Source organism: Cystoisospora suis, assembly GCF_002600585.1.
Source record: "Cystoisospora suis strain Wien I chromosome Unknown contig_547, whole genome shotgun sequence".
NCBI classification, from domain to species: domain Eukaryota; phylum Apicomplexa; class Conoidasida; order Eucoccidiorida; family Sarcocystidae; genus Cystoisospora; species Cystoisospora suis.
Genome location: NW_027153348.1, coordinates 1 through 11,593, shown reverse-complemented (window position 1 = coordinate 11,593; position 11,593 = coordinate 1). Strand labels below are relative to the sequence as shown.

At 55.0% G+C, this 11,593-nt stretch overlaps 1 protein-coding gene across 1 annotated transcript; it reads right to left on the bottom strand.

Moving 5' to 3' along the window:
• Positions 1-261: 261 nt before the first annotated feature.
• On the bottom strand, positions 262-10,911 carry CSUI_001380 (sart-1 family protein). The gene is made up of 11 exons (XM_068061586.1): positions 9,837-10,911; positions 8,664-8,986; positions 6,818-7,778; positions 6,188-6,484; positions 5,598-5,740; positions 4,449-4,683; positions 3,990-4,125; positions 2,681-2,750; positions 2,074-2,195; positions 1,306-1,402; positions 262-386 (listed from the first exon to the last, which is right to left on the bottom strand). The coding sequence occupies exons 1-11, from the start codon at positions 9,929-9,931 to the stop codon at positions 268-270; spliced, it is 2,598 nt and encodes an 865-aa protein (XP_067926437.1). The 5' UTR covers positions 9,932-10,911; the 3' UTR covers positions 262-267.
• Between the last annotated feature and the right edge of the window lie 682 nt (positions 10,912-11,593).

Here is an 11,593-nt window from a genome sequence, read left to right as displayed (position 1 = left end):
TAAAATACTTGACATCCAGGGGCAGCACGCAGATTACACAGGCTAAGGCGAAACGCCCGGCACACCTCTCGTAAGCCGCTTCACACTTCTATCGCAGGACAGGAAAACTTGCCTCCAGACCCGCCGACAGACCTGTTGCATTGTACGTTTCTGGACCAGACTCTCCGAGTGCACACACTTGCCCACAAACGGGACAGATCTCCTTGCTCGGCAGACCCAGACAAACCAGGAGGAACCCTCAGCACAAAGAAGCTCCCAGTTCACACACTAATGGTCCAGGGAGCCACCAGTGAGAACCAAATGAGAGGCCTTTTCTGTCTCCTGCAGTTTCTGTAGGGCGTTGAGAGTTGGCAGGGCTTCCATTGGATTGCAAAGCAGTTTCCGTTCTGCACATCGGAGAGACCAGAAAGCTCGGAACGGCAAAGTCAAGCATCGAATGACGGGAAGACTTGCCTCCAGACCCGCCGACAGACCTGTTGCATTATACGTCTCTGGACCACACTCTCCGAGTGCACACACTTGCCCACAAACGGGACAGATCTCCTTTCTCGGCAGACAGACAAACCAGGAGGAACCCTCAGCACAAAGAAGCTCCCAGTTCACACACTAATGGTCCAGGGAGCTACCAGTGAGAACCAGATGAGAGGCCTTTTCTGTCTCTTGCAGTCAACAATGTCATAGGAGTGTGTCACACCACAGCCGCGATTGCAAGCGCAGGTACCTCGTCGGAACAAGCCGTTCCTCAAACGGGTGACACAGTGATGCGTATTGGCCGAAAATCCCTTACCATTCACAGATGCGCAGACCAGCAACATGCACGGTGCCTGTGATCGACGGAAGACAGGTGCTGCGTGACAACGTAGAAGTGCTGCTGTGGCGCTCGTAAAATAGCCTATGTACAAAAAAGGTCAGACCTGTGTTTCTCGGTACTCTAGATCCAGCTTCTCTAGACGAGGACTTGTTTCCAGTTGACTGGAAACTTGGTCGATGGCGGCATGATTGACACGAGAAAGGATCTGAGATTCAAAAACTGCACGATCGACCACCGACTGGTGAGTGCTTGTTTTGGGTTCGACTTCACGGGGGTCTTCGTACTTAGAGAAACGTTGTTCCGGCAGAACACTTCCAAAAGGACGGAATTTAGTAATTGAGGGTGGAACAGGTAACACAGTAGCGACGATACACTCTTTAGCCTGGAGAGACACGTATTTTCGTACGATCGTGCTTGATTCACTGCCACCACCCTGGCGGTGATGTCGAACTCGCCTTCAGGGCACTACAAAAAAAGGCGGGAGATGAGCTCACCAATGTCCATCTTCTTCATCTTCTTTTCCTGCTTCCTCAAGCTCGGATACTTGCCATGAAATCTCCATGAGATCTGTCGGAATGCATCCTTCGGTGTCTGGAGAAAAAAGAAAAAAAAACTCAAGAACTGTGCCTTCTCTGAGGTTCCTCTGCTATCTGAAACAGGAGGCGTTCTACCGATAAAATGAACGTGCACGAGTGACACACGCTGCCTCTTCGGAATCCCAGTTCACACGGCCTGGGCACGGGAAACGCACGCCGATACAAAGCACGGCTATGCTCAAGGACACAGTTAGCTCGCAGCTACAGAAGTTTCTCGGGAATGCAAGAATGCCCGCTGTATGTAAGAGCAACAAATCGTCCAGAATTCATAGGATGCTTGCAAACCCTCACACACACACTTGGATGTGCGCGGGCAAGACTACACACATAGGGAATTTTTGCCGTGCGAAAAACGCATTCCGCGGAGCCGCATGCAAGCCAACAGGTTTTTGAGGCCCCGGGAAGAACTGTGTACTGGACAGGGGTCCAGTACACCGCACTGATCCGTGGCACAGTCTTATCTTCTGCTGTCCGGGCGGATGCCTCAAGACTGACAACGAGAGTTCAAACAAAACGAAGTTGCCTGGGCTCTTCCGAGACAGCGCTCAGACAGTGCAAGAGAGGACCGGGTCACGAAGCGGTGCGGTGCACCGCTGACCAAAAAAAAAAAAAAGACTCAAGCTCGAACCATGGGAAAGCGGCCCGCGTGTTTATCCCTGTGCGTACCATTACGTTGCCGTACTGGTCTCGATGATCCAACTTGATCTCCTTCTCGCCCAGGGGCTTGTGGAGAGGTAACTCGTCCGGTCGTCGCCTGCGCTGGCGCATCTTATCAAGAGAAAAATGGCCTGCAACGCGGATCACACGGTGCGCAAAAAGCGCTGCACGTGGGACGACAAAGAGAAGTATGTAGTCTTAGACAGGAACACAAGCATGCACACAAGTACATATCTTATGCGAATCCAAGCGGTCCCCGACGACGGGGAAAAGAGTGGCAGGGAGCCGCGTTTTGCCGTTCGGAAACTCTGTGGAGGCATGGCAAGTTCACTACTCTAAGGTTTCGGACGGCAGGCGGTCGAGAAGAGTACCAATACCACGCCTGAACTAAGGAAAAGAGAAAAATCACTGACGTCGAATGTCTCCTAATGCGCGGTAGTCCAAACAGACATGCTCGATGCACGTAGGGTGAAACACCAAACACGCACGGACGCTCGTACTTATGTGCAGACTGGCGGACCGCAGATTGAAAAGCCAGAGACCAAAACAAGTATACTGTTACTCTCCACGAAGTGGCGTTTTCAGGTGACCCCGAGGTGTGATAGCTGATACTCACTTTTACTTTGAAGATACTTGAGTGCTTCTGCCACGCCCAGACCGATGGGGCTCTCGTTCATGAAACCGACCTGGGCAGAAAGACAAAGAAGACGCGTCGCACGGATCAGATCGAACCCTTCCCCAAAAATCTGGATACTGACGAGACACAGCAGATTCACCGAACAGGTGGACCCTCGGTTTTTTGTCAAACCTGAGTAGAATCGAGTGAGCCAAGACGAACAAGCGAACTCGACTGAATCCTAACGTGACGAGATGCGTGCAAGCACGATATTCGAGTGCGCACACACTCATGGCCCGAGAGGCGCACTACACTCACGAACACGTGCTATGAGCACCTCCCCTTAAGCGTGAGCAAGAGAGAGAGACGGAAGCCAGATATCTGCCACCGGCACTTCGGGGCTTGTCGTCTACCCCGCATCTAACCAGCTGGAGCTGGTTTGATCCGGGGTAGACGAGGCATTCGCGTGTTGCTGCGGGACATGCGCGCTGTAATATCCTGCAGGCTGCTTATCAGCGCCAGTGTATGGAGTATGCTTCCGGAGTGTAGCTGTGGTGGACTGTCCTCTGTCCTTCGACGCCATCATGGGTGTCCCGGGATGCCTGCTTGCGGAGTCGTAGCGGTTGGCCTGTGGCGACAGAATTTACAAAAGTTGTGTCATTGTACTTTCGGTAGTCGAACGCGTACGAAGGTGGATGCATCCGGCCCCGAGAAGTAAATAGAAGAAAGCGATAGTAAGCGTGCTGCGAGTGCGGTAACCACTATACCCTCTTCCTACATTGCCTCGGTGACAGGGTCCCGCCTTGACCTGTCAGTGATATGCAGACCACGCGATAACCAAGTACAACGACACAACTTTTGTAAATTCTGTCGCCACAGGCCAACCGCTACGACTCCTCAAGCAGGCATTCCGGGACACCCATGATGGCGTCGAAGGACAGAGGACAGTCCACCACAGCTACACTCCGGAAGCATACTCCATACACTGGCGCTGATAGGCAGCCTGCAGGATATTACAGCGCACATGTCCCGCAGCAACACGCGAATGCCTCATCCCGCGAACGCGCGCAACGGTATGTACCGGTTTTTGAAAAACGTCCATCCCGATACTCACGGGACCGCAATGAGCAGCAGGTCATTCTAAAAAATACTTGTAGAAACTCCGTCTCAGAGGCTTCTTATAGCACGTACACGCGCGCGCAGTGCGACCGTCAGGTAGTTTGCTTAACCAAAAAATCCTGACCCCGCTCCGAACAAAATACAGGCAGGCTGTTTCAACAGCTGATAATGGGCAGTCTCCCAAACTCACGTCCTCGGTCTCATCCTCATCCGACGAAGTACCCTCCTTATCTTCGACGCTCTTCTCTTCCACTGCGCCGTCTCCTTCCTTCTTCCCTCGACCCTCGGCGGAGGACGAGGATTTCGTCTGACTAGCTTGCTGCTGTCTGCGAACAGAGAACCAAAACACGGACCGCATCATGAAACTACGCGCAGGATAGGCGACAGCCGCCCTTTTGAGCTTTGTATCAATTAGTTCTTTCTTCCGCACTAGCTGAGCAAGCTGTCTTATGCGCCGACCGCCCAGCCGCGACGTCTTCCCGACCACCACGGGGAAGCCACCTCGCAATCAAAAAAGGTCAGCGGTCTCCGTTTACGGCGGACTCGTGTGCGTGCTCACATGCAGAGACAAATACCCCCCCCGACTCAATCCGAACAAACTGATCACGAGAACACAGGAACAAACCATCTGCTTAGCCGTCCTCCTCACCGGAACAGCCTGGAGCCAGTGAAAACTTCTTGTTTCATTGTCTGAATTTTCTCCAGAGGAGTCTGGATACTGCGACAGAATTCCGTTGTCGTGGTCAACTGCAGACCACTTCCTTCTTCCTCTTCTGGCAAAGGTATCCGGCGAGCAGCAGGTGCGGCGCCCCTGGTCGACGAATCCCTGTCCCCGCCAGAAGACGACGGAAGCACTGGAAGCGGATCGGGAAGCAGATCGTCATCTACAGAACAACCAAAAAGCGTTATACTTCACAAGCTGAAAAGAATTCCACAACAGGAGCCGACAGATGATTTCACACAGCAGAAAGCCAGATAGAGACAGCGCGAAGGTCATGCCTGTCGGGCGCGCCGGCGCACGTCTACATCTCACCCACTAGGCGTTATGCCAGTAATTCCCTAGCAAAATTGTCGTGGACTGAGCTGTGTAAAGGCCAGGCTGCCGCACTCCAAGAGACTCTCACACTCAGCCTCTACGCGGGACTGCGGCACCTCCGGTCAGTCAGCCGCCAGCAACGCATGCCCGTGACGACACCTAAATGAACCGCTCGCGATCACAAAGCTAGTACCGCTATCTGACAGTGTGCATCTATCCCTGAGGCTCTAGGTTACTTGTGTGGCGTCAAAAAGAACAAAATCACCTCACACCGGGTAGCCACACACTAGGAAAAGAAAACTGAACGCACGACGGAAGTCAGCACGTTCTCTTGATACGGTGAGGCAAGGAGAAATAGTCGATGCATACCGCCATCGGGTGTTCATTCGCCCCTGCCCTCCTGTCTCCGTCAGACGTGAGTCCTTTTCACGATGGAGGTCGGGGATAACAGACTTCGAGCAAGGTGAACGTTGGCAACTCTCTCACGTTTCCTGCCCATTCTTCTTGTTTACTTGTGGCTCAAAGTGAAAGAATGCACTCAATCCAGCGAAGCCCCGGAAGAACGCCGCCTGCACCATTCGCAACCACCTCGGAAACCCCTGCCCGACAGCCCCACTGCCCGCGAGTCACGGAATCTCAGTCGGACTTGCTATCGCGCTTATACGATACGTAAGCCAAGCAGGCGGACTCTACACGTGACGTAAAGCACACTCCTACGCGTCAAAAGACTGCGGCAAACATCAGTCAGATGCTAGCTCTTACCGACTACAGCGCAGTGATTCTTTGCGCGGTCAAGCAGATCCAGAAGCTTCGCCTGCACAGTCTTCTCGGTAACTTCCCCCTTGCCCTCGTCTTCGCCGACCTGTTCTCTTTTCTTGAGCTTGAGATTGGCCAAGCGACGCTGCCTGTAGGAGTACGAACCACAGCCAACACCGCGTTCCGCTCGCACGGGTGAAGTGGAAGCCGCGTGTCAAGTCTGCCCGTTAACTGAACGCCATCCGTCCTTGTTCCCTGCTCGTAAATCTTCACACCCCCGTCACGCCCGATCCAACACTTCAACTGGATATCTACACGCGGAAGAAATGCCACAGGTGACAGAGTACCTGAATATCGGGCAACCGCCCTGAGCAGTGATTAAGTCCAGAGAAAGGTGGGGACCAGGTAGCTCGACACACCGAGAAAAGCTAAAAATACACCTGTGTTCTCTGCAGCTGAGTAGGTGTGCACACTCTCTTCTGCACTGGATGGGCGCTTCCGCTCATGCTCGCATTCGACGGACGACCCTATCTGACCGAGGCCTTCTCAAGGGATTCGCGATCCTGCCACGAAACAAAATAAACGCTCTCTCTTACTTTTGCAGCGTTTCTTGAAGTTCGCGGTCGACACTACCGACGTACGCTGAATCATCATCGCTGACACTTTCTTCCTGTGCTTCGGCTCCGCTGAGGCCCCGACCGGATTTCCCCTTCTCTATACCAAGACCGGAGTCTGGACAGTCAGTTTCCTCTGCTCTTGCTTGGTGTTCTTTCCTTGCTTCAGGGCTGCTGAGTGACTGGGGTGCAGGCGGGGCCGGACTAGTATGGGCCGTGCTAGAAGTCGCCGCAGCATCGAGCGCTTGTCGCACGTGTTCCTTCTGCACGTCGACCTTCCTGGAGAGAGAGAGACCGGGGACGCTCTGCGTATTTGTCACGTTTCATCGCGGGATCGCGATACAGAGGAACGAGCACCCGCCGCGAGACTTACTCATTACAGCTGGCCACCCGTGACGAGCAAATAAAAACAACTCCACTTGGTGCCGACCAATGACCTTGCACTCTCTGAATGAAACGTTGAATGCCGTAACATTTCAGAGTAACCGTACCGGAAGCTGTTACGTCGTGTGAAATCCAACTGGCGCACTGAGGCACCACGATTTCCGTGCTCGAGAAGTTTCCGAAATACATGGCCCTTCCTCATTGAGAAGCTGAAAGAACTGCACTTACTTGCTCTCCTGCCTTCCTGATCTGGACCCGTGGTGCCTGTCGGCCTTTCTGGCAGACTGCAGAGCAGGCTGAATGGCATCGGACTCGTCGTCCCTCGCCTCGCCTTCTTCCTCCGGCGCCCCTCCACTGAGAAGCTCCCTCCAGAATGCGGCACCCTGCTTCTTCTTCGATACTTTCTTTTTCCTAAGTTTCCGAAAAGTTACCGACTTCTCCTCCTGCTTGGCTGTCATCTCCTCCCCCGGAATCGCTGCAGTCGGCCCGGAAGCGTCGTATTTGATACGGCCGTCAGCAGTAACTAAATCGCGAGTCTCATCGAAGTATGGCCCTGGCACTGTCACGTAGGAGCTTCTCATTAGTCCCTGCTTGGCTCTCTGCAGGGTCTTCTGACGCTCCATGAGCAGAGCTACCTGGACTTCGGCCGGTTCATCAAGCTCCGCTCCCTGCAGGTTCGGGAGAATGAAGCCCTTCGCTTCGCCGGGGAGCGAAGCTTTCCCTCGGGCGGCCAGGTTTTCCTGCTCCCAGTCGTCGTAGTGCTGAAGAATCTCTTTCTTCTTAGGCCCGTCCTCTCCTTCTTCCCAGTCCTCTGTGGGGTCATATACAGCTTTTTTCTGCTTGTTCTTCAGCTTGACTCTCAGGCGCTGCATCTCAGCTAGATGAACGCTCTCCAACGTGTCGATATCGTCGTTCAAGTCTCCTTCCTCGGTCAAGATACTAGTGTCCTTCAGGGTCAAGACGACTTCCTCGCCTTCCTCAAAATCCTTCAAATTGTGCACTACTTTCACATCCCCCCCACTCTTGTCGGCTACCGGATCTTCTCCACCGCTCACCAACCCTGAGACATCCGTCCGCCGACGCTTCGAGGAAACGTCTCTACCACTCAAGAAGTCGCCGGAGCCGTGTTTTTTCTGTGAGGTTCGCGGTAAATCCTCGTCATCGCTGTCGTCGTAGTGCGCTGCGTCTACTGCGAGAGTAAAGAGCACAGTCAGGAGAAGCAACTGACCTTTTCACGGAGCTGGCGTTCCCGGGCTTCGCCTCAGCGATATCATTGGTCTACAGGGGGGGGGAATTCTGAAGACACCAGCCAGCCGGGACGTGTGGAAAAGATCCTCGCTGAAGTTGGCAGCCACCCCGTAAATCGCTCTTTCTATCACCCGTCAACCACTTCAGCACAATGTAGAAACTGACACGGCCATACTGGCCTGCTCCGCCTTCTTGGAAGGCTGATCCCCAAGGAGGGGGCGTTCCGACCACATCTGTAATAGGGCGGCCGTCCACCCAGAGAGGGTATACACCTACAACGCGGGGTAGAATCCACACAGGGGCTAAAGCTACAACGTCGAGACGCGTCACGCACAAAATGCACGAGCCACTCCAGGGTCAGGGAAGCGCGGGCGAGTTGCTGGTACGCTGAAGCCCTGGTACTAGAGTCACTAGCCGATACGGCGGGTGCAGCTCCCGACACTGCGTAAATCGACTTCGGGAAGACCAACACCGCAGGCGGGGAACGAATTAGCCGCAACCGCATTTCGCAACACCACTATTCTCCGACGGCCGGCTCCCGCTGACAAACCTCAATAAGCATGGAGGTACGCGCACGCTGTCGGCGCGCGTCGTGGCCGCAGCAGAGACCCGCGGGTACACGGACTGGACGTTACCAGAGGTACGCGTGGGGACACTCTGCGAAAGATGAATGGCTTAATTTTTCTCGGTGAACCAGTACAAGCGTCACACTCCGTTGGTAGCGCTCAGCGAGGGGTAGCCCGGCTCCGCAGCAAGTAGCGCGTGCCCGGAGAAAGAAAGACGTCTTGTAATCATTTTCTACACGAACGCGTAGCGCGGTACTCACGTCGGCCCTGAGATGCAAGAACTTTTTTTTCTCTTTCCTGTTTCCGCATGTGAGCCACCCAGGCGGCTGGGTCGTCCAGATCGGCATCCGCGAGGTCAGCGATAGTGGGTCCTTGAATTACTGCCGCGTGCGTCGCCTTGAGCTTCTTCTCTTCGACTTTCTGTCGCAGGCGTCTCGCAGCCTTCTTTCTGTCTGAAACGTCCTCTGCAGTCTCCCCCCGCCCGGGGGGTATATCCGCGCCACGACCGTCCCCATCCTTCTCTTTGTTAGTCTGGCACGTGCGAGGGAAACAAAAGAGGACATTTCCTTCCAGCGCTTCACTACTGCACATACGTACCGGCGCGGAACGTAAACTCGCGAGAGGGGACCAAGAAACGACTGTGGCGTAATCATATGCACGAAAGCAGATGATTACGCTGCAGTCGTACTGTCGAAACCGAACTCGAGAAGAAAACAACGTACACGACCGTGAGACTTGACAGACTGGAGGCAGCTTCCTCCGTACAGTGAAGTAAGCCGGTACGGAAAAAAAGCTGCTGCCTTGCCCTTGCCACCGCGGACGAGATGACCAACACCGTCACCTTCCCCGCATCTGCCTGCTTACAAACCAGATAAAATGAAAAGGTTCCCCACACAGGAACACGTATACATTCACGATATACACCTGAGAACGCACCCTATCTCGACAACAGCGGAGTTCTATCCTCAAACAAGAATTCTAGTCTTGGGGGCCTCAATTCCTGGTCAGCAGTACGCATATATATATATATATATACATAGTGTTGCGCAAAACAAGGAGTGAGAGAGCACCGACCCTGCCGCTGCTCGCGCAAAGGGTGCGTTGCCCGCCCAACAAGGCTGGGGAAAGCATGTTCAGCGGACGGATCCTGCGTAAGTGCGGCTGTGCAAACTGCGAACCCAGCAACCGTTCACGCTTGGCGCGTGCGCCGGAAGGAAAGCAACTACACTGGCGCGGGGTGGCTCTTGAAGACCACGCGGGGCAACTTCAGCGCCAGTAGGGAAAGACTGCATTCGGGCGGCAATCCGGAGAGGCGAGTCCTGCGACAGGCGCGAAGCGACGCGGCGTCCTCTGCTGCTTCAACACAGCCACAGAGCCGCGGACGCCGGGAGCGGCAGGAAAACGACTTCACAGCTCGCCGCTCTAAACCTTACCGAGTCTCTGCGCTCGTCGACGCGAAGCGGCTTAAGTCCCAGCTTCCTGCGCAGCCTGTTCGTCTCATCGACGGAAAGGCTGACTTCCTTTGCATCGGACATGGTGGCCAGCAAGCAACAGTCCCTCTTTATGAGCGTAGAAGCATCTTCGAGAAACGTCTCACAGACTAGAGAACACACAAGCATGCGCCTGAGTCTGATTCAAATACCAGGAGCGAAGTACGCCTAATAAGGAGCCCAGCTTCTCCGTGCCCGCAGTCAACCTAGACTGACAAACGGTAGAATGTTCTGGACGAAGAAAAGCGAACCCTGGTCAGGAGAAGTTCAGTACGGGAGGAGGGGACAAATTGGAGCATGGAAGGGCGCAGGCTGCACACAAGGTGCGGCTGGACCCAGAACGAGCCACAGACAAAAAGGCAGCTTATACGAAGCGCGCCCTTTCACCCTCGGTCACGCGTAGTCTCGGCCCGTCTAGGCAGTCGCGCTCGCCTCTGCCGCGCGCTGTCCGATGGTACCCCACTGCAGCGTCGCCGAAAATTCCACTTGTGCCACGGACGCCGGAGACCGCTTCACCGGCCCACGCAGCGCCCAGGCCCTGGCCTTGTGGTGGAAGCTGAGTGGTACACTGTGTGCGTGTTCTAGTGCCAAGGCAATCTGCAACCTGGTTACCGAAGACCACCACGGCGACGCCAGCATGCCTATTGCGTTACGAGAGGGAGGCGACCTGCGCTGAGAAAAAGGAACGGAGATTTTAGCGCGCATTCAGAAGAAGAGACAAAGACAGTGGCGTGAAGAGAGCCTCCGGCCCTGGACCGAGGCGAATGAGTGCCGAGGAACTGGAAGCGTCACAGGAGAGCAAACGGAAGCAGACGGTCACACGAGATATCCTGCGCCAGCTTGCTGAGATTGGCGACATTGGCACATGGGGGCAAAAGGAACCTCGCAAGACGGCTGCCAGAAGGAACGCTGCAAGCCGAAAGTAGACAAACAAGAATCAGCGGGAAAAGACAGTCACTCCGTGTCGATGAGGTAGAGAGAACTCTCCCGGCATGCTTCCCAAGTGGAAATGCATGCGTTTCCCAATAAGGGGGCTGAAGAGAAGCAGACTGCCGGTTTGACAGAACTGGCCAGCAGTTTCCGGGGCGCGCCTCCCCGGCGTGGTGGCGTGGTAGCTGCGAGGACCTCCGCGTCGTGCGCTTCAGAGGTAGTGTTCTGTTGTTTGACCGTTGCAACGTGCGCGCCGACTGAGTGTCCCTAGTTCATCCGCAAAGCGTGCGTCTTGTATCTTCTGGTATGCGGCATCCCTTATACCCGGGTGTCAAGGTTGCCTACACACCGGTGTCGCTCGGAGGGGCAGCTCTGTTCTTAGCGTTCTCCCCTCTTGTGCCTGTGAAGGCGACGTTGTGCACTCGGCTGAAAGTCAGCCGGTGAACTGCTCAGGAACTCCGGGGTAATCAACTAGGAGTACTGTAAAGGTTTGTTGTACGAGTTTCCCAACTGTCCGGCCCCGCTGGGACCGCGCGGGGCCTGCAAGACACTTGCCCCACTAGCACATAACACAGCGCCCGGCAGGCGCGACTTACGTTGCTCGACGCCGAAAGCACAATGGTGCCCGCTGTACAACAAAGGGCGCCACGGGATATTGAGCTCCGCCAGCGCCCCGAATCGCGACAGCGGCTTGGCCTCACGGCGTCACACTACCGAAACACTTCCATTAAGGAAGCAGACATACGCACGGAGTCGGCACTCCGTGCGGT